The sequence below is a fragment of the Pteropus vampyrus genome, unplaced genomic scaffold (genome assembly GCF_000151845.1).
Source record: "Pteropus vampyrus isolate Shadow unplaced genomic scaffold, Pvam_2.0 Scaffold146, whole genome shotgun sequence".
NCBI lineage: Eukaryota > Metazoa > Chordata > Mammalia > Chiroptera > Pteropodidae > Pteropus > Pteropus vampyrus.
The window spans coordinates 5,194,787-5,219,914 of NW_011888927.1; the positions used below are offsets into that span (position 1 = coordinate 5,194,787).

General features: G+C 36.6%; 1 protein-coding gene across 1 annotated transcript in view; it reads left to right on the forward strand.

Annotated features, from left to right (window-relative positions):
• HECW2 (HECT, C2 and WW domain containing E3 ubiquitin protein ligase 2) overlaps window positions 1–25,128 on the forward strand; it is a 204,836-nt gene that overhangs the window by 49,829 nt on the left and 129,879 nt on the right. The window contains exons 2-3 of the mRNA XM_011369257.2: window positions 19,012–19,119; window positions 23,972–24,066. Of these exons, the coding sequence (XP_011367559.1) occupies window positions 19,012–19,119; window positions 23,972–24,066 (203 nt within the window). The remainder of the gene's footprint in view (window positions 1–19,011; window positions 19,120–23,971; window positions 24,067–25,128) is intronic.

Sequence of the window (25,128 nt, forward strand, 5' to 3'; positions counted from 1 at the left end):
GAACATCATGTGATGGCTACATAATACCCTGTTATATGGCTGTGCCATAATTTACCTATTCATTTATTTTTGGACACATAGAGTTTATAATTATTATGACTATGACATAATGACTACTGAATTAATATAGTCTTTGGTGGCATGTATTTCTTGAATATACACTTCATTTTGCTTAAGCCATGGCAGATAATTTTTTTTATGTGTAAAATAATTCTTATTTTTCTTGTGTTTCTTTCCCTCACCCACCCCTTGGACTATTATTTTTTTACCAAAGGAAGTTTTCAATTAAAAAAAAAAAGCTTTTTTAAAAGTTGATTGAGATATTTATATATAAACTCTAAAACAGATTAGAAGGTAAAATTACAAATCCTGATGATAGCAGTTTATAATGGAAAATGCTTACAGACCCTTAAATATAGCTTGATAGGGAAGGGTGGGAGTGAATCAAGTTGTTACAGTTTGTTCCAGGAAAAGCATTTTGGATAAATGCCACTTTTACAAAGATGACTTGTGATTTTGGTTTTATCTGTTTCACTTAACCTTTCCTAAAGTGATTGCTGAAACAAATGTATGTAGTACAATAAAAGGTATTAACATAATTATAATTTCTTTAGTAAATTGAAGAAAGACAGTTCTTTTTCTTCAAAGATGTTATTTGAATTTTCCTAAAAGTACTGAATTTGAGCCCAGTTTAATCATGTCAGATAACTTAGACACGGGTGACTCCAGAGGTCAGTTCATGTAGCCAGCTACCTCCCTGATGGACTGTCATTAACCTACTTAAGTGTAAATATTTGTTGCAGAAGTTAAATTCTAAAAACTTCTGGAGATAATTCAGTGATTTAGAGTTTTCCCTGTTGAGAATAACAACACTAATATCTGAGAATTTACTGGCAATGAGTATATACTCTATGCCAGGCATTGTCTACTTGCTTTATCCAGCTTTATAGTCCTCTCAAAATTGTGCTGGCGATGCAGTGTTATTATCGCCATTTTTTAGATGAGGAAACTAAAGGTTAAGGTTAATCATTTGGCCAAGGTCACACAGCTAATAGTTATCCACTTTGGCTGCAGAACTAGTGCTATTCTGTGCTGCCAACAAGCTGTCAGAGAATTCTTAGCATCACAGAATGAACTCGAATATTTAAAGTTTGACTTTATTCTCTTTTAAAAAAGGAACACAATAATTTAGGGGAGAAAATCCTCATTTTTCATTCACCCTGCCTAGAAATCTTGGCAACTTGGAGTGAAGTTGCTATTATTGTGCCTTTGTCTGTTGTGTGTATAGATTCATACTCCCAGGTTCTCCATCCCTCACATTTTATAAACACCATGTTTCACTTGGAAGGGAAAAAGTTATTCTTGGCAACACTCATAGAGCAAAAGTAGCAGCTGCAGGCTGCTACCAAGGGATACAGTGACCTGATGCAGGAATTTTTAGAATATGTCTAGAATTTAACTTTAATACTGTTTAGAATGCAGGTCTTCAATAACAGAGACGATTATTATTTAAAGTTTACTAGGAGGCAGGAAAACTGCAACATGAGTTCTGTGTCCCATGTATGTACTTATGACTGGAATAATTTATTGATACTTTGTGCTTCTGTTGTCATTGCCAAATATGAAAATCATTATACAGCTGATAGAGACCTAGTACTAAGATGACCGAGGTCATTAAAAGACCTCCTTTTTGAGAACATCCTGAAACAATAGTTTCATGTCAGCAAAGATGAACAGATAAGGAATAAACACCCTGTGTACACCCGAAAGTGATAAAGTTCACCACAAAATCCTCAAATATTAAAACTCCAGGGTCTCTTTGAAAGTTGAAAGGTACACATTTAGAATAAGTGAAACAAGTACTGTTTTATGCTATTGAAAGTAAACAGGAAATTTTACTAAAATGTCATTTTAAGAGGTGGTACAAGCTATAGAAAAGTTGGTCGATTGACAAAAAAAAAATAAACATAGATTGGTGTAATGCTGACAGATTCAGACTGAGTTATTATGAGACGTTAAGGATGTCTGTTCAAGAAATCCTTTCGGCCCTGAACCCTTTGAGATGATACCACAGAAAGCCACCTTTTTATCCAGTCCTGGGCTGGGAGTCTCACTGGACTGACCAAGCATGGCTGGATTCTTCTACCTGGAGTCCACCAGTGCTTCTCAAATTACCTGTTGTCATTCAAATCCATCACAGATATTGATCTTCTGTAAACCAAAATAAAAAATGAACTATTAGAAGAATTAAATGGAATAAAAAACAAGATCTATAAAATATAAGCCCACATTTTTATTATTAGATGGAACAGACTTAAAATTACTCTTGACAAATTTCTGTATAAGTTTCTAAAGGCTGACACTCAATTTCTTTACTTTAGATCATTAAAAAGCCAGTTCATGGCCTAGCTCTGGTCCATGGTTCCTATTTTGAGGAGCACTCTTCTAGACTTAAATATAGATGAAAACTTTATTTCTCAGGTTAGCATCCTTTCCTGTCTTTATTTTCCCTGTACTTGCTTATTTTCCTATTATACTTTTTCTTCTAAAATGGGTTGGAAATAATCATTGTGAGAATTGTTAGGGTAGGGAATACTTAAAGGTATAAAACTGCATGTCTCTTTTTGTGTTTTCTAATAAAACAAATTGGCAAAATCAAATGTGACATTCACATACACATGTACATTAATGATTGGTCTGTTAGATTTTGAGATTCTAGGCTAGTGTCTCTTAAAGTGTGGTTTAAGGACCCACCTATATCGGAATTAGCTGGGGTAATTGTTTAAGAACTCAGACTCCTAAGACCCATCCTATGCCTACTGAATCAGAATTTCTGTGGTTTGCTCTGTGGTGTCTGAGTTTTAAATGTTGTCTCACCAGGCGATTCTAATACACAATAGAATTTGAGAACTATTCCTTCAGGGTTTGGGAATCTGTGAGTATTTAATTCTGCATCGCATACTATGGTGCTATATTATAAATGCCTATTTTGAACATGTTCGTTAATGTGAGTATATTGGAGTCTCTACATATGTACTTTCAGCAAAAAATCTCTAGGATATATTATCAGGGTCATTGCTATCTCAGCTGTATGCAAAGCATTATTGGAAAAAGGTAATGTTCTCATTTTACAGATAGAAACAATGCATACAAAATAATTTTACATCCTTCTCTATTGGTTTCATTTTATTTTCAGAGTTTTACATGCTTAAAATCTATTCTTAAATTTATCCTACTTTACAAAATATTTATTTGGAATAAAAAATAGCATAGCTATAGAACCCATTATCCATGCAATTAAGTAGTTATGAATTGAATGAGGAAGGTGGATTCTTTATAAGCCACTATAGTATTTTATTTAAAAATACTTGTCTTTACATTAATATGAGTTAACACAAAATTTATTGATAAGGAAACTTACATTCTTATGTGTTAATACAAAATTCACCCATAAAGAAAAATATATCCTTAGAGCTTTAAGATATACATTAGTCAAAGAAAGGAGACAGTGCTATAGCTAGCTCTTTAATTCTGTAGTGGAAATTACTGAAAGGAGGGGACCACATTTATTCTTATTTGGTATGCCTTTCAGAGTTTTGGGCACATTACATCTGTTTGCTCATATTCAAATAGAAATTTTATATTTCTATTAGAAACGTAAAGGCGAGTATCATTTATTCCTGTGTGTGAAAGCAATGGATCACAATCCTGGTATTTTGGCTTGAAGGGACGTTGATAACGGGATTTCCTTATCTACCTAAGATGAGAACATTAGTTCTTTGGGGACTGTGCTCTTCCAAAGCATAATGAAAATTTCCCAGATAAAACTGCAAAACTCTAAGAAAGTAACATGCCCATTCTTACTTTTATTGAACTTCAAGCACTATAAAAGTGTCGCTGTTGTGAAATTGCGCAGGGTCCCGGAAAATCTTCCTCTGTACTTTTCAACCTTGCCACGTGTGCCCTTGATCAAGTCACTAGATTCTTCAAACTGTTTCCTCATCTTGAGGATAAAAACACCTCTCAAAATTGTGAGAGTTCTGTTGGTAAATGATTCTGAAATACTGGGCATAGTTCTTGGCACTTGGGCAATAGTAGTTTTATTGTTGGACGAAGTTGTATAACAATGAGGAATGTGTGGATAAGCTTTGATGTCATACAGACTCTAGATTTGAAATTCAGCTAGTTTCTTGCTATGTAATCTTGTGCAAGCAAGTTATTCAATCACTGTATCCCCCAGTTTTCTTAATTTGTGAAATGGGGATTATAATAATTATGCCAGAAGGTCTCTCTGAGGATTAAATGAGGGAATGTGTATACATACTTACAGGGCCTGGAATATAGTAAGTTCTTAATAGATAACAGATGATAGCCATTATTATTTTTATTGAATTTAATTGCCTACCACTTTCTAAGCTAAGTTTAAAAAAATCACATGTTTTATGTACATGCATCTATTTGGTTTTAGGTTTAGGTCCTCCCCTTGATCTTTAAGCAGCTGTCTCATTTTTAACATATTTTCAAAACGCTTCTGATTTATACACAAATGTATGTGTATTTCCATTGGAAGATTTGGGGAATCTGAAATGAGAGTGATGATGAAATGAACATTCATCTGGCTTCTTTGTGAACACAATGTCAGAAGAAAAAACAGCCAATAAAAATTGCAGCAGATAAGCAGACACTTGCTGTAAAACAAAAAATGCATATGAGTGTCAGACTTAGAGGCACACAAAATGCATAAACACAAAGGAAATTCATAATAGGCTTTTCAGGAAAAGGGTTGTTCCTTCCTGATGTACTAACCTTGATTCTGTTTTATGTTTTTAGTGCCAGCATAAAGACAGATGGAGGAGACACTGTTGAATTTTTCCATTGTCAATTTGTATTGTCATTTAAGAATTATGTCTTGGCTGTTCTTTGCTTTACTCTTAATAAATATACTGTGAGCTTTGGGGAATAAGCTATTTTAGTTGTGATGTCTTTAATTTTCTATGGTTAATCCATTCAGCATCCACAAATCGCAGTTCTACCCCCGAGTATCCTTGCTAGATCAATAGCTTAGAATGTTGACAACTGTGATAATCAGTTGGGCTTTCAGAAGATCTTACAGAGATGGGGAAAGGGACAATTTCTATTCCCTTATTCTTAAGCCTCCCTTTCCCTATACATGGATGCTTACAATTTCTAGTCTGTTCATTATTGGTCTCATCTCTCCCTTATCCTTTGTGCTCTAGTCACACTGGTCTTTTAACCTTTGTTTCCCACCATAAGACCTCCGCACAGCTCTTCCACATGGAATGATCTCTCTTTCCTCTTCTCTACTCTCCCTACCCAATTCCTAGTCATCCTGCAGAGTTTCATTCACACATTGATTCCTTGAGGGAGCCTTCTCTTTTTCTTTGGCCTGGGTCATTTCAGCAGCTCAGCCATTCCCTTACAACATTCTTTTCTTCCTTTGTAGCATGTTATCATAATAGTAACTAAAGAATTCATTTTATATTTGTTATTTAGTGTTTTTTCCTCCTCTCTCTCTCTCTCTCTCTCTCTCTTTCTCTCTCAAATAGAAACTCTGAAAGAAAGAGTAGGGGCTATGTTTGTCTTGTTCACAATTATCTCCTAGTTCAGCTAACACCATATGATATCACAATAAGTAAAAACGCTAAGGTGATGTATGAATGCAATATTGGTACTCATGTGCTTCCTCATTTTGTTTGTTGTTGATTTTCTTTTTGGCCTTTCTTTCACAGAGAAGCGTGATTTTTGAATAAAGGAATAGCATATGTAAATTTTGAGGTCTGACAGTATGCTCCTCTGGCTATATCTGCTCAATATACTAGTTTACTGTGATTTGAGTGGGTAATGGCTAAATGACCTGTGTTTGAGAAATACCATCTTTATGAAAAGGTATGTCTATGTGGTGGCCATAAGTCTAAGCTGCAACATTCATCTAACCTCCTTTGCTTCACTCTATAAGTTCTTTCTTGATCAACTGTTATGACAATGGCTTATACTGTGGGCAAGTAGGTTTCCTTGACATAGGAAACTAGCCTGTTTGCCACACATGAGCATCAGTGACACATGGGAGGAACAGATCCTAGAGTTCAGCTAAAGTGGCCTATCTGGCAAATGTTACAGTATTGGAAGGCAAAGCATCAGAGCTTGGAGGGCCAGCGTTGTGGAAGCATCCGGCGGAGTCTAAGACCTGGAAGTGAGTGGTGATTAGAGCTGCACTATGACCACACGGTGTGAGCCTCTCTTCAACCCCAAGGAGAGTCTGGTGGTCCATGATTTGGAAGTAGGCAAGAGTTCAAGATCATACACTTTCTTGAGAATGAAAACAGAGATGCTGACATTGTTGAGAAGTTTGTTGTTCACAGGCTGTAGTCATCTTTGATGCCGGTGCATTATCCTTTCTAGATTTATTTTTCCTAATCTCCTGATGGTGACTTAGGCCACTGTGGGCCCATTGGCCACCTGTGAATTACTGAGCATTTTCACAGTGTTATTTGAGGGAGGCAGTGTATTGTAAATGAGCTTGGGCTTGAGTGTCACTCAGATCTGACTTTAAATCCTTGCCATTGTCACTTCCTCTCTGTGAGCCTCAGTTTCCTCATCTGTAACATAGGCCTAATAACACTATTGACCTCACTCTTAGAGTACAGTGGCATTTGTTGGAGTTTAAAGCATCTATTATGTGTTCCTGGTACATAGTAGGCATTCTGTACATGCTTGCTATTATTGTTGTTTTCTAGGACACACCCCCAAATCCACAGTGATTTGGTTTAAGACTTGACTGGATTTGCCTATCCAGAAGAGGCCTGGTCAGAGTGGTGATGATTATGGATTGCCAGGCTTGCTGTGTTTACTCAGTCTATTCCAGAACCAGTCCAAAGCAATGTGGGCCCTTGAAGCTTCATGACAAACTATGTCTGAGTTAAAGGAACAGTAGAGAGGAAATTGCAGACACTATATGTAGCGTGGAGCTTAAATCCTGTCTGCCTCACTTCACAGTAAAAGCATGTGACAAATGAGGACATTTCATCTTGCTTTCCTGGAAGTGTGCTGGAAAGATATGGTCTTGCATCTTTTGATTGCATTTACCATTCAACCAGCACTTAAAAATTGCAGTGACTCCCCTAGGTTAGCCAAAAGCTTAGGAGGCCCCTTTCTCCATTAAAGAACAATACATCTGAACTGGGGGTTCCCCTACCCAACCTCTTCCCAACATAAGACAAGAGCACCAGATAGGTTGATGATTGTATTTATTTTTGCATTAAAAGTAAGGTCTGAAAATAACTTCTGGATTGATAACCACGTTTGAGTTTTCATTAAAGCTATGTGATGTTCGAAAAAGTTTTATTTCTTTTTTACAGCCTGAAATCACAAGTCCACAAACTCTGTTCTGGATTGATTAGGATACTCTAAGCCTATTTCGGTAACCTAAATGAATGTTATATCTGATTAATGGCAATAGTAAATTAGAGTTCCCAGATAGTGGCCACACTAGTCTGAGTAAATCAAACAGAAAGTTCCCCTCTTTGTGACAACAGTCATCTTGTTTACATCAGCCTGCTCTGTATGACCGTGTGTGTGTCTGTGTGTGTATGTGTGTGTGTAGGTACTCATAACTCATTCTTTGGAATTCTCCCATGGAAAAGCAAAGGAAGGAAGCTGAGGGGAGGATGGGGTGATTGCATCCTGTACTCTTTACAGGGGTGTGGCTACAACTGCCTCAGCCAAAGGGACACTAACATGTTATGTTTTTTCACTTAGGAGGCCTGAGCTATGATAAGTCTTGATGAAAGGCAGGAGTGGCCCTCAGTGTCATTTTAAGTTGAACAGGAGTCTCTTGGTAGTGTACTGCTTGAATTCTTCTAGTATTTTATTTCTAGAACTTTGGGGGAGGAGGAGGAGAGGCAGGAGCATCAGTGAAGTGGACCTGCAGTGCTCTCAAAGCCACGTTATTAGGACTCCACTCCCACCTTGACTTCAATTCTGGCCACTCCTGTGAATGAACTTGCCAAGTGGGTAGGCCAGGTACAAGATTTTAAGGAGAATGAAACGTGTTTCTTCAGACTGCTTCTTAAATCTGATTTGAAATGATGGAGTTTACCCTGGTAAAGGCAGAGAGAAACTCTTTGGGATTATATGAGGTAAGGTATTAGTAAATTCTGGAAATGAATTGAACTTTCACCTGATTTCTGTGTCCAACTGTTTGGGATTTACAGTTCTCTCTGCCTCTCTCTTTGAAAAGTTCTTAAATGTTGTCCCCTCCCAGCTCGGTTAGGGATAGTTCATTTACAAAGTGTGCAGTGCGTTTTTCACATTTAGTCACTTGGCACCTCATCATAGGAGGTCAGTACTGGGATTAAAGTAGGTAAAACTAAATATGTAATCCCCTCATTGTGAGTTTCTGGAGTCCCATTGGTTTTAAGTGAATTATTTACTGTAATGTTAAACACAACTTCTACAAGAGTGCTTTTAATAATGGCATTTCATTGAGTCTAAATAGATTTCATGACAGATTATCTGCCTCTGGAATAATAATGTTTTTGATGAATTTACTCTTCTCTTAGGGAATAAGATATTAAGGGATATTTATTTGTAATGTAACATATGGACAAATATTTGTAGATATTTGCATTCTAGAGACTGTTGATTTAACAACAATCTTATAACAAATTTTAACTTGAGAATAAAACCATGGTTTTAAAAAAAAAATTTTCTTGTGGCTGCTGTGGCAAACTGGCCCAGTTTTCTATAGGCCTTCTAAATCTGGTTTAATTGTTTAGGAACTGGAATGAAGTCAGAGCAAAATTCATTTCAATCTTAATTCTTTACAAATTAGCTTTTCAAATGAAATTTTTTATTTTTCATTTTTTGGCTATGAAATGCCAATCAATGGTTCTCAGGGGCATTGAGGATGTTATTTTTTAATTGTCATGTAGGATGCAATGGCATTTAGTGCTTGAGAGCTAGGGACACCAAAGTTTCTATAATGCATTGGACAGACCCTCACAAAGAATTATCTGCTGGAATGTCATGTCAGTGAGATCCTCATTGAGAAACATAGATAAATGCTCAGTTTAATAAAAAATACTTTGATGATTAAGTAAAGATTCAGGTGAGCATTCTGATGTCTGGGAAAGATCATTTTTCTTCTTATTAAGCCGTTTTGGGGAGGGACCCATAGGGAGTAGCTACTTGTGTGAAGTTATTCTTTAGGATCAGCAGCAATGAATGTTCCAGAAGAGATGTTCCCACATACTCCTAATTAGTATTTTCAGACCTAGTTGGATTAGCTCTAACAAAATTAGCTATTACAGTTCCCGAACCTTGTTGTTTGAGCTCATTAAGATCAAAGGAGTAATTTACCCCTAACCAAAGGATGCTTTTGTGCTAAACATTATATTTTATAATAGCTATACATTTCTCAGACTCTTCAGCTATCTTGTGGAATGTAAAAGTTAACACCCTGCAGAATCTAGAGGTTGCTTTTAAGCTACACTTAGTATTAAAAGGGATTATTTTTGAGTGAGAGCTGAGTGTATGCATGGTATTTAAAAAAATAATTAGAGGAAAGGAAGGAGGATATATAATCAAAACTTTGTCATTTCTGGCAACTTTTTACACACATAGTGCTGAGACGGACACTTCTAAGCTGAACACTGTACCCGAAGTCTCTGTTTCATTGTGTAGGGAAATGAGGGCACCTCTGTCTGAGTCTTTCTTAAGCCAGGCTGAAAGCTCATTGACAGAATTTTAAACTTTGAGTGACCTTCCATCCAAGGACTGGGCAGTATTGAGTTACTCAGTGTGAAACACTGTGCTACATGTGTAAGGGCATGATGAACTATTACTGAATATATATGGCCTGGACTTTTGTTGTCTGGTAATTTGGCATCTGTTGCTTAAGAAAGCAGAGTCTCCGAACACATATAAATAAGCATGTATTTGTTTTAATTTATGTATATTTGTGAGAAATTAGAATAAAATACATTTATTTAAAAATCAATTTAAAAAGTAAAAGTTAAAATGAAGTTGAGGAATTGTGCTTTTGAGTATTGGAAAAAAACAAACCATAGCTCCTTTTGAAAGAAGGCTGAAATGGATTGAAAAATTTTAAAAACCCACACAGTTAGCTCCTAATATATACCAGGTTCACATACAGTACCATTTATTCCTTACAGCTTTCTGTGGTAGGTGCTGTTATCACTTTATAGAATAAAGAAATGGAGACTCTGCAGTTTTAAGACTTACCCAAAGTCATAAATCTAGTAAATGAGAGAAATGGAGTTTGAAGTCAAATGTCCTGTCTCTTGAAGTTTTGGGATCTTACTGTCACCTGGCAGCCACAGCCTGACAACATCATTATCAAATGGTGTCTTACTTTCATAGCACCTGTAATAAATGATATGTACCCGAAAACAAAAAACATACTTTTTTTGGTGAATAGAAGGTCCATGAGGACTAAATGCCAGTGGTATAATAAATATGTTTCATTAAGTGTTCATTGAGTTCACTAAGTGATTTTGACTGACTAAGGCTGAATATAGGAAAGTTGGACTTTCAGGTGTTGTTGGAATAGAGAAGTAGGGGAGGAGCATGGTGGACTTAGGGAAATTACAGGATGGTGGTTTGATTGGAGAGAGCTTAGAGGTAGAGGAGTCACCTCACAGGGTCATTGGACTGAAGAGTCTGGAATCGGTGCACAACCTTTTGCACGAAGGATGGATATTCATAGCTGCTACAGCTCTGGCTGTACAGAAGAGATGGAGATGGGAGGCGGATCATGTTTAGGTTATGCTCCAACACTTGATGCTAGGCCTGGGCATGAAGCATGTGAGCCATACTTTTGTCCTTGCATAATCTACTCTGCGGGCAGTAGCCAGAATGATATTTTTTTTTAATTTTTTTTATGCAGATCATGTCACTTTCCTGGTTTAAATTCTTCAGTGACATTCCATTATTACCAGTGTGGAATCCAAACTATTCACCATAGACAGTGTGGTGTCGTGTTGAGGAGCATGGCCTCTGGAGCAAGGCAGCCTGTGTTCACTCTGCATATAGTAGTTTTGGGATCTTGGGCACATTTCTTAACTTCTCTGTGCCTTAGTTTCTCCATCGTTAAAAATCTATTAAGAGTACCTCAAAGAATTGTTAGCAGTTTTAATAAAGGCAAAACAGTAGAACGTGCTTGGCATATAGAAAGCTCTTGATATTGCCGTGGAGGTCTACGAGGTGGCCCTCTGTGTCTCTCTGATCTCGTCTTCTCCCTTTCTCTGCCTCACTCACTCTGCTCTAGCTGCATCACTTTCTTGTTCTTCAGAACACTGCAGGCTTGTTCCTGTTTCAGGGTCTTTGCATTTTTATTTTTCGCTTTTTTCCCAAATCCCCCTGTGGAAAATGCCCTCATTTTATTCAGGCCCCTCTTTCTGTAACCGACCTACATAAAGTAACACTTTCCCACCAACTTCTTTATCCTTCCATCCCCTGGTTGTCTTTCTTTGAGCCATATTATTGCTACTTGACATTACATTATATTGACTATACTACCTGACATATACATTATATGTATATGCCTGTTGATCACTTTCCCCACTGGGCCAAAGTCTCCATAAGGACAATGACTTTTGACTCTCTCATTCCCCTGGAATCACTGTAACTTAGAATATTGCATGGCAAATAGTGGATGCTCAATAAATATTTGTTGAATTAATTTTCAATAAATTTCATTTTCTCTATAACTTCTAGAATTGTTTTTTTTTTTTCCATCTTCAGGCCTTAAACTGTTCCTTCTAACTCTTATTAGCCTGTCATCACTGTGCCCCAAATTAAAGACCTTTAGGAAAAGATCATTTACTCCACTCTCTATCATGAAAGTTCTTTAGCAATAGGAGGTCTTGTTCTAACCTGTCAGCCTTGTACACGAAATAGGATTGAGGCATTTTAGTGTTATCGTTATTGAATATTCCTGAAGGGCCTAATATTAGATCTTGTGCCAAGGTGTTTACCAAGCTACCAAATGCTGGCCACATTCAACCCTTTAAAAATCTTGGGCTTACATTCTCATCATAAAAGTGTAATTGCTAGAGGAAAGTAGTCACGCAAACTGTGATGGGGAAAATTATGCACTGATGGCAATGCATACTTCAAAGAGACTTTGAAATTTTTTAAGCTTCAAATTTTACAAAGAGCACCTAATTCTTACTGATAGTTTAATCATGAAATTGGATAAAATAATCACAAATTGCATGTCTTATTTTTACAGTGATATTTATTATAAATTTATACAATAACCAAATAAAATAGACTTATTTGTTATAAGTAAGCCTTCAGTAATTTTTCCTTCTGAGATATTATCAGAGAATTTGTGTTTCCTATATTCTGTAGAGGAAAACATTCAGTTGGTAAAAATAAATCTTAATTTCGAAATGCTCCGAGTCTTTGTCAGGAAAGAACTTATGAGGTTTCAAAGGCCTTTACCTGAAACTGGTCATGTGATCTTAAGTAAGGCAAATCATCTTTTTGTGTGACCTACTGTAAGTTATAAACATAGTTAAATGTCAACGCAGCACAACAGTGTGATCGAAATAAGTTAATTAGAAATTCTTGTTATAAAGACTGAGCGTTTAAATAAACTGCTTTTGTTAAATTAGCCCAATAAAGCTTACCACAGAATTTGCGATATTGTCCTTGTTTTTCTCTGTTCTGAACAAGATGGAGATCTCTTTAAAAAGGCTTATGCATTCTTTGGTGAGAATTTTATTTCTCTTATATATTTTAAAAATATAAAACTAATATTCAGTTAATGTCATATATCAAAAGAAGATATCAAGATGTCTTTCATTCAGCCAAATCTGAGCACCTACTATGTGCCAGATATTGTTCTAGTCACTTGGAGATAGAGCAGTAAACAGAATAGACAAAAGATTTTGACCTTCTAGAGTTTAAATTCTAGAGAGACAGGCAGACAATATATAAGAAGTATAAGTAGGTTATATAGAACGTTAGATGGTGATGAGGTTATGGAAAAGAAATTGAGCAGAATTAGGTAGTCCAGGAATGCTGGAGGAGTTGTGGTTTTAAATGGGGCAGTCAGAGTAGATTTCATTGAGATGATGATGTGGAAACAAAAAGGAAAAACATGGAAGGAGAAGCTTGAGCCATAATGATATACGGGGGAAAGTACCAGACAAATGGACCTTGAGGAAGAATCCTGACCACACCTTTGAGGACATATAGAGAAGGAAAAAAATCCTTTCTTATGTTCTCCTAGGTTCAGCTACTGGGCCTACAATCAGACTGACAGAAGATAGATTAACAGGAAACATGGCATACAAATTTCATTAGATATTATAATTTTAATTTCTGTGTGCAAGGAAACCTTCATGGAAATGAAATGAAGACACAAAAAAGTGGTTAAACTCAGCAGCTTATATACTATTTTAATGAAGGGCAATAAATTGTGGGAAAATAACTAGACAAATGAAGGGGGGTTGTTGACCTCTAGGGGCAGTAAATTGTAGGAAGGCACAAATATCCCCAAGGCCAGACCTTGCGTACTTGTCATTGGCTCTGTCAGCCTCTGTTGCTTTTTCTATCCTGTAAGGTTCTAGTGTCTTTTTCTCCCATCTCTAGCAAATTTTTCTGGTACTTATGAGAAGATTACCATTCAAGTGGCTCCAAAGGCATGGTCACAAACAGGTGCATTCCCAGCATATGGCATGTTATCATGGTAATCTCTAAGCATATCTGACACACACTTTTTTTTTCACCCCACATACGGAGAGCTTCAATGTAAGAAACTGGACACCTAGGGAGATTGGGTTAAAAACTAATGCCAAGTTTGCAAATTCATCTGGAAGTTCGTTAATGAACTTCCATAGCGCTTAGTATGATTGGTGCTCTACTTGGTACATTCACTGATAGAGACTCATCCTTCCTCCACAGTGTATTTCTAGTCTCAAGTCATTTGTTGTCAAAGTTTTCCTCTCACATTGCAGTAGGTTTCCATAACCTACCTAGTACATGCTGGTGAATTTCAAAGTTTGTACCGTCAAACGGTCTCTGTGAAAGTATATACTTAGCCCAGGTCTAGAATGATCATTTTGATTCATATTGTAACTTAGGAAGGAAGGAAGGAAGGAAAGAAGGAAGGAAGGAAGGAAGGAAGGAAAGAAAGAAGGAACGAAGGAACGAAGGAAGGACGGAAAGAAGGAAGGAACAGCTAACAAATGAAAGGGACAATAGTCAAAGAGATATTCATGGTCTACAACATTGCAATGATTGCTCAATTTCCCTGGAAATGACCACAGGACACAACTTTGTGTGTGTGTGTGTGATGTTCGTGGTACCTACCTGGTTGGGGTGTTAGCTACAATTCAGATTTGTGTGACCCAACTCAAACCTACTGAATCAAAATCTCTGGAAGAGTGGAACAGGAGTCAGCATTTTGAAGAGTCCCCCAGGATATTCACTGTGAGCAATGGAGTTGGGTGATCAATTCCCTAGAGGATCAACTATCTAAAGGAGAAGATAGACAATGGTGATTTGTGACCTACTGAATGTGCAGCAGATGCTTTCATATAAATTTAAGATTCTAAGGTGTTCCTCTTAAAAAATCAAGTGGTTTTCATTTAGGAAAAGAGGTATTTTTCTCACCTAATTAACCAGATCTGAGAAAAATCTCAGAGCCGCTATACTCTTTGGTTAATAGAAGAGAGTTAGTTGTGTGTGATGTGTAATCTTATATCTCTTCTCCTTTATTTCTTTGATTCAAACACTTTACTATTTGTCCCTTGGGGAAACAAACTTAACAAAAATAATTTCTGTATTAATTGGAATTAATTTGACTATCTCTAAGAAGTAATCTTTTAAAACACCAAATGAAATCATTTTGGAAAAGTATCATGGATTGCTAAAATAAGGCAGGAGTAAAGATTTTTCAGAAGTTTTCCTGATCATGTTCTCACAGTATTTACAAGTTAGGTATGAAAATTATATTAAAAGGATTTTAGGACTTTTTAAGTGTGCTTTGTTTTTTCTATTTAGAGGAAAGGTACTGCCAGCTAGACTTGTAACAGAACAAAGGAGATTTGTGAGACATGAGTAGACAAGCTTTGTATAAACCTTACCAAACAAAATTAGATTTAGAGAAGGTATTTAGGTACATGAATTAAACATCTCCAATGTTTCTTTCTATAATTACATTCCAGCTAGAAAATTACCTAAGTATGTAGAAAATATACTCCTAAAATATAGATTCTGTTGTAGCTAGAAGAGAAATAAGAACAAAGATGGGAGAGGGGGCAAAGAAGGTAATGGTCAAAGAGCAAAAGCAAAAGTAAAACCAGGAAAATATGCCCCTTGGAGGCTGACATACTTCTAGGTTGAGAGGAAGATGCTAAAGATCAAGGAGAGAGAAGGTGACTGGGGGCGAGGATTGGCTCGAGGGTACCACCATAACGGGGGTGGAACTTGGGCAAGAAGACACAAAGTAGGTATGGATATAGAAAAGATGGTGGTAATAGAGAGATGGAGAAACCAGGGAGATGAAGCTTCATGTTTTCCATGTTTGGATGGTACCCTGCTTCAAGGAAGAGGATGGAATTTAGGGGGTGTAAGGAAAGTGCAACAGATTTGACTAGTTATTAAGAGAAATGGGCAACTGATCTTAGAAGATAAGCATTAGCCCTTGGATGGGAGACAGCCTAGGAAGACCAGGTGCTGTAGGCATTAAAAAAAAAAAAAAAAAAAAAAGAGAGAGAGAAGGGAAGAGAAGTGATTAAATATAAATGGAACAATTGGTAATTGTTTTTAAAGATTGATTATATTTCTTTGATCTATCAAAACCTTTATTCAGTTAGAGAAAAAAATAGATTTATAATTACATCTATATGTTATTTGTAGAGGATTTAAAAACATTTCTTTGGTATAGCATTTTATACTCAGTTGTTATTTTTTTATTTGGATTAGGGCATTTTTAAAAGACTGAATTATCTAATATAGATGTTAAATGAGAGTAAAGGAAACGTAACTCATACATTCTGGGAAAAAATATTCTGTCCTCGAATATCCATGGAAAGTAGATCTGAGCAGAGAAATGCTGTCACCACAAAGGAGTTCCTGGGCTAGATGAAAATTGACTGCAACTAAATGAAGGTGTTAACCTACTTAAAGAAAAAAGTTTTCCTCCGAAGGACCAATTAAAATTGGTCTTGAAACAAAGAAAAGGAATGGGTCGTTTTAAGCGTTCTTTAGCATGGTGTGCCCAAGGCTGGCCTGGGCTCTGCAAACTAGCAGCAGTAGGAGCAGTAGTAGTTGTGGAGATGGTCATATCAAAATAATTTGAACTCTGTGCCCTAAAGTGGTTTATTTGTAGGGACTTCGTATTTGCAATTAAGGGTGTAGGTGCCAATTCTCTTTGGTGCTCATACCTCTTACAGTATTTCTCCTCATCCCGTTACTGCCCTCACATTCTAGTTCTGCTCTTCAGTGGCCCATTTCCCAAGGTTATTTGTCAGAAGTGTGTACTAAGTTTGTCTTAATTGATGGTTTAGAGTGAAAAAGTTTAGTAATAACAGAAATGCAAACCTTTTTACAGTGAGGTCACATTAACAAGAACAATTTTCTTACTGTTAATTTTTATCATTGTGATCTGAGTACTTGCTCCTTAAAGCAAGATTTGCTGCTGCCTCATCTTTCCTGAGGCCTCAAGAGGAAACTGTCACAATATTTTTAGAAAATGTCCCATGTGCATAGCGACATTTTTAAAAAACATTTTGAATAGCTAGACACCTTCTACTCATATGCCTAAATTTTGTTTCCTGTAGGGTCCAACTTTCCATGCCTTCTAAGTGACCAATAGCTAATAGAGAACATTTACTTGTGAAAACATAAGAATCCCTCTCCCCATCCAAGCAGCTCTGAGAATTACAGTATCTTTTAAAAGAGAAGCAACAACCAGGCTTTCTAACCGGGAGCAGTGGCACAGTTTTGAGGATTCTAGGTCAAGACAGGTATGATAAGTCTAAATCATTGAGGATACTGGGTATATCTGTTATTATTAATTGTGTTCAGCTGCAAGTAACAGAGACCCAACCACAGAAATTTCATCAAATAAATTCACAGGAATTTATTTTTGCCTAGGTAGCAAGGAGCCTGAGGGTCATTCAGGACTCAAAAATTCATCATGGTTGCTTCTAGCTTCTTGCTCTGTTGTCTTTACTTAGCATGTGGTTCCCCTCCAAAAAGAAGGGTAGAGAAAGAACAAAAGGATTACTGAGTCTGTCCTCTTATTAATTAGAAAAATAATAGCTTTTCCAGAAGTCCTACCCAGTAGACTTTCAGTTTCACTGGCCAGAACTAGGTCACATGCCACCCTTAGCTACCGGGGATTCTGGAGAGGTGAGTTTTTTTTACTGGGCACATTGTGGCTTGGGCAAAATTGGGGTTTTAGTTGGCATGGAAGAAGCTCAGAGCATAGGCAGTGCGTGGGATCTGCCCTGAGGAGCCAGCCAGTCACATGACATCTTTCGAGTCCAGTTTTAGGTGATTGCCTGAGTGCCTTCTAAATCTCAACAGCATTGCAGTTATATTTTTGTGATGAAGTAAAGTTGTGTCCTTGCATTGTGTGTCTAGGAGTAGAGGTGGTGACATGGTGGGTGGTGCCTTTCCATTCGTATGAAGAGCAGTCACTGCTTCTTGGCCTTTCACAAAAAGAACCTTTGACTTATAATATGCTGAATGCAAATGGCACAAAAGGATCATTTCTCCCAAAATGCTTTGGCTTATCAATATGATGAAGCCAGTGGGCCCCAAGGATGACCACAGACAGAAATCCCTCCAAGCTGGATTATCCGACTCCTTATTTTGCCCCACTTTCTGTTTCTTTTATACTCAAAAGAAGAGAGATTTTTCTTCTCAAGACTATTCCCTTGGACTTGGGACCTTTTCTCTATTTTTTCATTTTAAGTGTAGCTCTTGCTTCACCTTGTCTGGTTTATTCCAGCTCTCAGTTAAATTGTATCTCTAATCTTTCCTCCTGGGAAAACAACTGAGGTACACCGGACTTAAGAGCCGGTGTCACTATACACATATTTGAGTGCCTGTAAAACCCTAAATGGTCTCTTTTTCATGTTTTTAGTTTCATTTCTTATTCTAGTGCTCTAAGAGAGCTTCAAACTAAAGAGATGTGAACAAGTTATAAAGAATATGACTCCCTTCAGCCTCAGGGTGGGGATCAGAACCTGGGCAGCCAGAACATCCCTGCCTGCCATCGGAAGTTGTAAGCGTCTCTTCCATTTACCCCGATATGCCTACAAATATTACGATTTTCTCTGTGCCATGAGGTTGGAAAGCTTGGAAAGTGATGCTTTCAGGCCTATTCTTCAGATCTGTCCTGTCTCTCCAGACAAAAGCCTAAACTTGCCTCTTTCCTTTTCTTGTATTAGCTCAAGGTCTAGTGCCTTAGGCATTTTGTAAAGATTTTCCTAGCGGACCTGATGACTTGATTGGTATCTCCTGGACATTGTTCATGGCAAACCTGGACTATGCCTTGACTCAGTTTCATAGCTTAATGTCCCGTTTTGTCATCCTATCTTCTTTCTTATTTTATCCCAGCTTCACTATTCTTTTCCTTTTCATCAAGGATTTTATAGATGGGAGTTCAACCCCTTTCTTATAATATCAGCCCATCACTGAAGCTGCAGCAGCTGTACCCATGGTTCTTTGCAGTTTTATCTTTTGGCAACTTCGGCCAATCTGGCCAAGCCCAGATGCTATCTTTCCACCCCACACCCTATCCTTCTCCCCAATTCTCCCATATAAATGCAAATATAGAAATTCAGGGTAATAATCTGCTGGGAAGGTAGTCATTAATAATAGTGTTTATTAATATTTTCCTTTTATCTTTTTTTGCATTTATTTTAGAACTGTGTCTTTGAGCTAAGGAAGAACAAAGAGATTATAATTAAGCTGAAAAGTGTTTCTTTGTTTGTTTTTCAGATGAGAATTCTCCAGCCAACTTCTGGGATTCTAAAAATAGGGGTGTGACTGGAACACAAAAAGGGCAAATTGTATGGAGAATTGAGCCTGGGCCTTATTTCATGGAACGTAAGTAACTAAGTGTGAAATATAAGTTTGTTACTGAACATTGCATAAATACATAAAAATCTATGGAGTCTTTTCTGAATGTTATTTTAAAAGTTTTTGGCTTTGATTTACATATTTATGCCATGTGGCCCCAAACTGGAAAATATATTGTTTTAGAAAATGCTCATATATTACATATACATTATGAATTTATGATATATAAATTATGTATGGTTATATTAATACTTTGCATATTTTTGTATAGCCTTATATCTACATTTGTAGTTAATATGTAATTATATTAGTTTTAGGGAGCAGGAAAAATAATTCAAGATTGAAGTTAAATTTAAGAATTTAACTTAACTTAAAAATTTTATTTGGTAACTTTGCTATTATTTTTCTCAGTAGCAGAATAACTTTAGTATTTGGATCCTGGCCTTTACAAGTGTAGATAAGATAGTCTTGGGTTGCCATAGAGGTCAGTTTACTAGGAAAGGGAAATGGGCTGCAGATAATTCAACAATTATGCATTTGATCTGATGTTACATTTATTTGTAAATATGAACTCATATATAGTACATGGTTCACAGAAATATCTCATCCCTTTTTATTTTAGATAAAGGGAGCATTTATATTTGCCACTAATATTATTGAGAATATAATAAATACACTTTTGTGAAGTAACTAACAGCATGAATAAATAAGTGATTTACTGGTTGGTCCAGGTTAACTGCTGCATTCATTGAATTTTTCTTTAATGTAGAAAAAAATAGGCTCTTTAAAAATTTTCTGAGTTGTTTAGCTCTGTGTAAGAATTAAGTTTTATATGCAGGATATTTAATGTTAGAGAGAATGTGTGGATACCAAGGATGGTACTTACTGAACCTTAAAATAAAAGGTTAGGTTTGATAAAATAGAAACCTGTTGTAAGCATATCTTCATGGAAGCATATAAAACTTATATAATATAAAAAGTTATTTTAAAAAATTAACATCTATTACTTTGAATTGTCATTAAAGACATCAGATAATTTCTTCCACATTTTTCTGATAGGTCAGCATTCTAGAGCTTTATCCTGTTTCTGCCCCCTAAGGAATATCTTCTTTTCATAGTTCAATTCCTTGCTAGATTCTTTCTTTAAACCTTAAATGGAATGTAATTTTTAAGAGAAAATGCTCACGGAATGTCAATAAGTGATGAGGAGAAAGCAGTTACACACAGCACAATTCTAACTAAAATCATAGCATATAGGGAAAAAAAAAAAGGAAGGATATTATCCAAAATGTGAACAAGGGTTGTTTCTGGGGGCGAGATTACAAGTGGTTTGTTTTTTCTTGCCTTTTTCTACTTTTCTTTAGTTTCCAGCATTGGCCCAGCAGGCATAACTATCTAAGTTATGAGAAAATAAGTGATAAAAGAATATGGGGGAAAATTGAATAGGAAATGGCCAGGTTTACTCTCAGTGTGATTCCTCCTTTGAAAGAATCCCAGAGTTTAAGAGGTTGATCTAGCAGAGAAATATTGCCAACTGAACTTCAGAGGGAGAGATAAAACAACCTTCCTATTCGCTCCCAAATGCTGAAGACTGCTCGGAAGGATTGCCTCTTGATAGAGTGTGCAGATTCATATTATGAGGCTCATATAATCACCTGGGAAGAAGTCAGTATCATATGCTGCTATAATCTGGAACATTATGTGTGAGGGAAAAAAAAAACAAAAAACAAAAAACATTTACAGAGTATTTCATTTGCCACAGTTGATTTTCTTTCTCCCCTCAAAAGTGTTAGATGTTTGTAATGTCCTGGCTGATTAGAGTATAGAAACTATCACTGTCTCAACAAATGTTTTTCTTTACCACTCACTCTAGTATTTAATAGAAATGGGCTTGACGTTGAAGCTAGGAATTGGAAATGAAGAAAAAAGTAGGGTTTCTTTTTCTTTTCTCCTCTAATTTAGCATTTCCACCTTAATTCTTCCTTAACAAAATTAGAGGTATTGTGTTACATGATTTCAAAACTAGAAATATTTAGTAATGTATTTTTTTAGGAACAGAGAAAATTTGTAAAAGTCAATGTCCTAGATAGTGAATAGGAATTATAGAAAGATTTGGCTTTATAAAATATTTATCTTCATTAATCGAAATGAGGCCTCCCCCAACATACATCTCTATCCTTTCAACATCCATTCAATGGAAAAACCTCAGGTGGTATTTATATCAGTGCTTAGAAGTATATATAGTCCATGTTTTTTTAGACATCTTTTTTTTTTTTTAACCCCATGTCTGTTTAGAGCAGACCTAAGGGGACTTCACAGCATAATGAAATTTTGCTTGATTCTCTGAGCTTATGGTGTGGAACTTTAAAAAAATTGAGAGGTCGGGTGGGGTAAGTTAGACAGCATCTATATTTATGTCTGTCATCTATATTTATATCTGTCAGCTCTGCATTGTTTTTGGTGTCCATAAAATCTGCTTTGCACAATTCAGAATAAGTTTATTTTATAGTTTTGGGGGTTCTAATTTGTCACAGGGATTGAAGATTTTTGTTATAGTAAGGAATGAAATAACACCCAAAATGAGTCAGCTAGCAAAGTTGGCCTTGCTATCAATATCCTACAAATAAAAATAAGCAGTCATTTTTTCTCTCATAGTCTGTTACCTAGTTGACTATTTAGAACCTTAGAAAAGAAAAAATGGCATCCTAACTTGAAAGAGTCCAGGGAAGATGTCTTATTGAAAATGAGCTCCTCCTCCTTAACCATTGATTTGATCTTTGAGGCACCGTTAAAAGCAGATTCACAGACTGCTCGTCTCCAGCATTTAGAGTGTGATACTAACAAACTCATGCCCACAGAACTCCACATTCATGCTCATCACTGAGCTTGTTCTGCCTTGACAGGCCTTGTGAATGTTCTTGCAGAAAACGTGCTATTGGTCTTGGAAGAAAGCAATTGGAAAAGTAAGGTTTACTCATATCTACACAGCTATGGCTATTTCAGTAGTAATTAAAAACCTGTGTTAGTATTCAGGAAAGTCATTTATGGAGTAGTCTCAGGGAAACGAAGTAATCGTAAAGCTAGAATTCCCGCATAGGTCATCTTGCTCTTCTTCAAATGCAGCGTGCTAATAATTCCTGCTTCCCTGCTTTTGCCACTCATTGCTCTAACCTCTCTACCCCCATCTCTCTCATCTGTAGGTTTGAGTCCTGCCCTGTTTGTTTGTGAGGCTTTCTGACTCTGCCGTGTCCTCACCCATCTTCTCTGTGGTCTCCACAGCCTTCTACCTTTCCTTTTTAGTGTTTGTCTTCTGTATTTTGTCAGTCCTGTGATTCTCATCTCAAAAGCTACACTATAAATCACGTGCTACTCCAGAAATCTTTCTTTGATTCCCTCACACTGTCTGGCATAGTGTTGGTCATGTGTGTTGTGGTGGATACATGGTAAAAATCTTTTGCCTGATGTTGCTAACTAAATTTTGAATCACTGCTTAGTGATTAACATACATAATGGAAAGACTCAATATTTTACCTCATGACAGACTTTTTTTAGTGTTTCATTATTGATAAGAAATGTGTAATAATAAAAATCCCTAAAAAAGGATTTTTTTCATCATTATCTTTTTCTTTTAAAATAAGAGAACTAAATACACTGTAGGACCTTGTTTGGTACAGTCAGTGGAAGATTAACTTCTTTGGGAAAATACAGTGACTTTAATAATCCAGGTGATTCTCATAGGCTAGGACTCCCTGGGGCTGCCCCTGAGTGTCATTGTATATTGAATGACACTTTGGGAAAAAAGCATTTTGTAGTGGCACTTCAGTGTCTCAGACACTCTCTATATAGAGAAATTCCAGTGTCCATGTGTTTTATCTTTGACACATTCTGGCTTCGTTGCCTTTGAACCTGTAGTTCCTTTTCAAAATCAACAACTGACATTCGTATTGCTTTTTATCAAGTTCAAATTATACACACACACACTATACATGTATAACATACATAAAATACAAACATATAATATACACAAAAATACATATCTACAGATTTGTGTGTATTTTGGTATGTATATGTGTCTGTATCCACAGGATATATATCCATGTATATCTATATCTACCTATATCTATATCTATCTATCTATCTATCCCTACACCTACACCTACACCTGCACCTACACCTTTACCTATATCTATCCATCTATCCACATACTGGTATAAATATACCAATAGTTCCTAAATTTGATCTCTGTCTAGTGGCTGCATTTGTCACTTGGAAATTTAAAATAATGTAGACCCTATCACTGCATAGTCTATGACAGTATTTTATCATACTTGTTAAGCTGCTATTTCCACGGACAGCTACAACCTACCTACATTGTAGGGGTTAGGAGTGAAGGTTTTGGAATTGAACAGATTGAGTTTGAGTCCTGACTCTGTCATTTCCTGTTTGTTTGACCTTCTGCAATCTTCAGCACTTAATCTGCAACATGGGGACAGGAATTTCTGCCTCCCAAAGTTGGTGTGAAGGTTAAATAACAACATGAGCCGAGACATAGCACTGTGTCTGGTACATCGAGGAGCACCTCAGTAAATCATGGCTAGTCTTACTCATTTCTACACTATTTAAATTTTGGCATGTTGTTTTTGTGCATTATTTTTCTAATATATTTGAGATCATTCTTAGAACATTCCAGAGACGTATATAAAATGAAATAGGAAATGGCATGATCAATCTGTTGTTTCTGATCGGAAAAGAAGGGATAGTTTAAAGAGCCATCCATGAGCGGGATTTTCTGAGAGGTGGTGTGGCTAGTTTCTTCAGTTTATTCCTAAATGACTTGTTTCTATGTTTAAATTATTGCTTTTCTCCAATCGATTTGCAGCGGAGATAAAAATCTGTTTTAAATACTACCACGGCATTAGTGGAGCCCTGCGAGCCACCACGCCCTGCATCACCGTGAAGAACCCTGCTGTGATGGTGAGTGCCCCTGGTTGCGGGGCTTCCGCATGAAGTCTCCAGGGCCGCGATTTCTATTTTTGCCTGTGCAGCTCTGGCTGGGTTATGGGAACAATGAAAAAGGAAGTGCAAGACAGCGTGGGCGCCGCTTTAGTAAAGGAAATAACTTACAGGCTGGTTTACCTGCATTTACAATATAAATCAGTGGGAAAATATGATTTGATTTATAACAATTCTTTATGTAGTCAACTCTTCAGAGAAACCACCAATGAAGCAAATTAGTGAGGGCCCCACCATGGGAAGGTTTTTAAACTTTGGGTGACAAGTTGGTAGGAAATCATGACACTGCAGCTTATGTGAATTTAATTTACATGAGCTCAGTGGGTAAAGGGAGAAAAATAATGATTTAAATAGTCTGGATTCTACCTGCCAAGTCAACTTAAGCTTTTACCCAAAGAAAGAATGAGATGGGGATCATGAATATGCTATTTCCTCAGGAAACCTTTAGGCTAGATCCCTCTCAATGCTGAGTTAGGGCCTAGTGCCTAAAAATGCCATTTTTTTGGTATAACGTGGCCACTCAGTGAAGGCCAAACCTCTTCACCAGGTCCTCAGCAGAAAGAAAGAGATATTTAATTTAGTTTTGGAGGATATCGGTTTTGTTGGACTTTTGAAGAAAAGTATGTCCATTTCCAACATGGTACTTTCCTAAGGATTACTTTTCACGATTTTGTGATTTTTCGCTCTATCCACTAACGTTAGGTTCTTAGAGTTTCACAAGATGTGCTCCATTGTACATGGGTGGTTGGACTCAGATGGTTGGAGAGAGTCTAAGAGTGTAAGATACAGAAATCATTGCAGTTTTTATAAGTCAATAAAAATTATGTTGTGAAATTAGAGAAGAAAAATATTGCCTGCCATAATATGAAATGTTCATAATATTGTGTGTGTGTATGTGTGTGTATGTACATTTATAGATGCATGCATTTTTAGATATAGGCAAGTGGCCAGGTTGACACCCTGAAATTCAGAAAGTAATCTTTGCAGATAGCATTTTACAATTGTCCAGACCCACAAATGCTG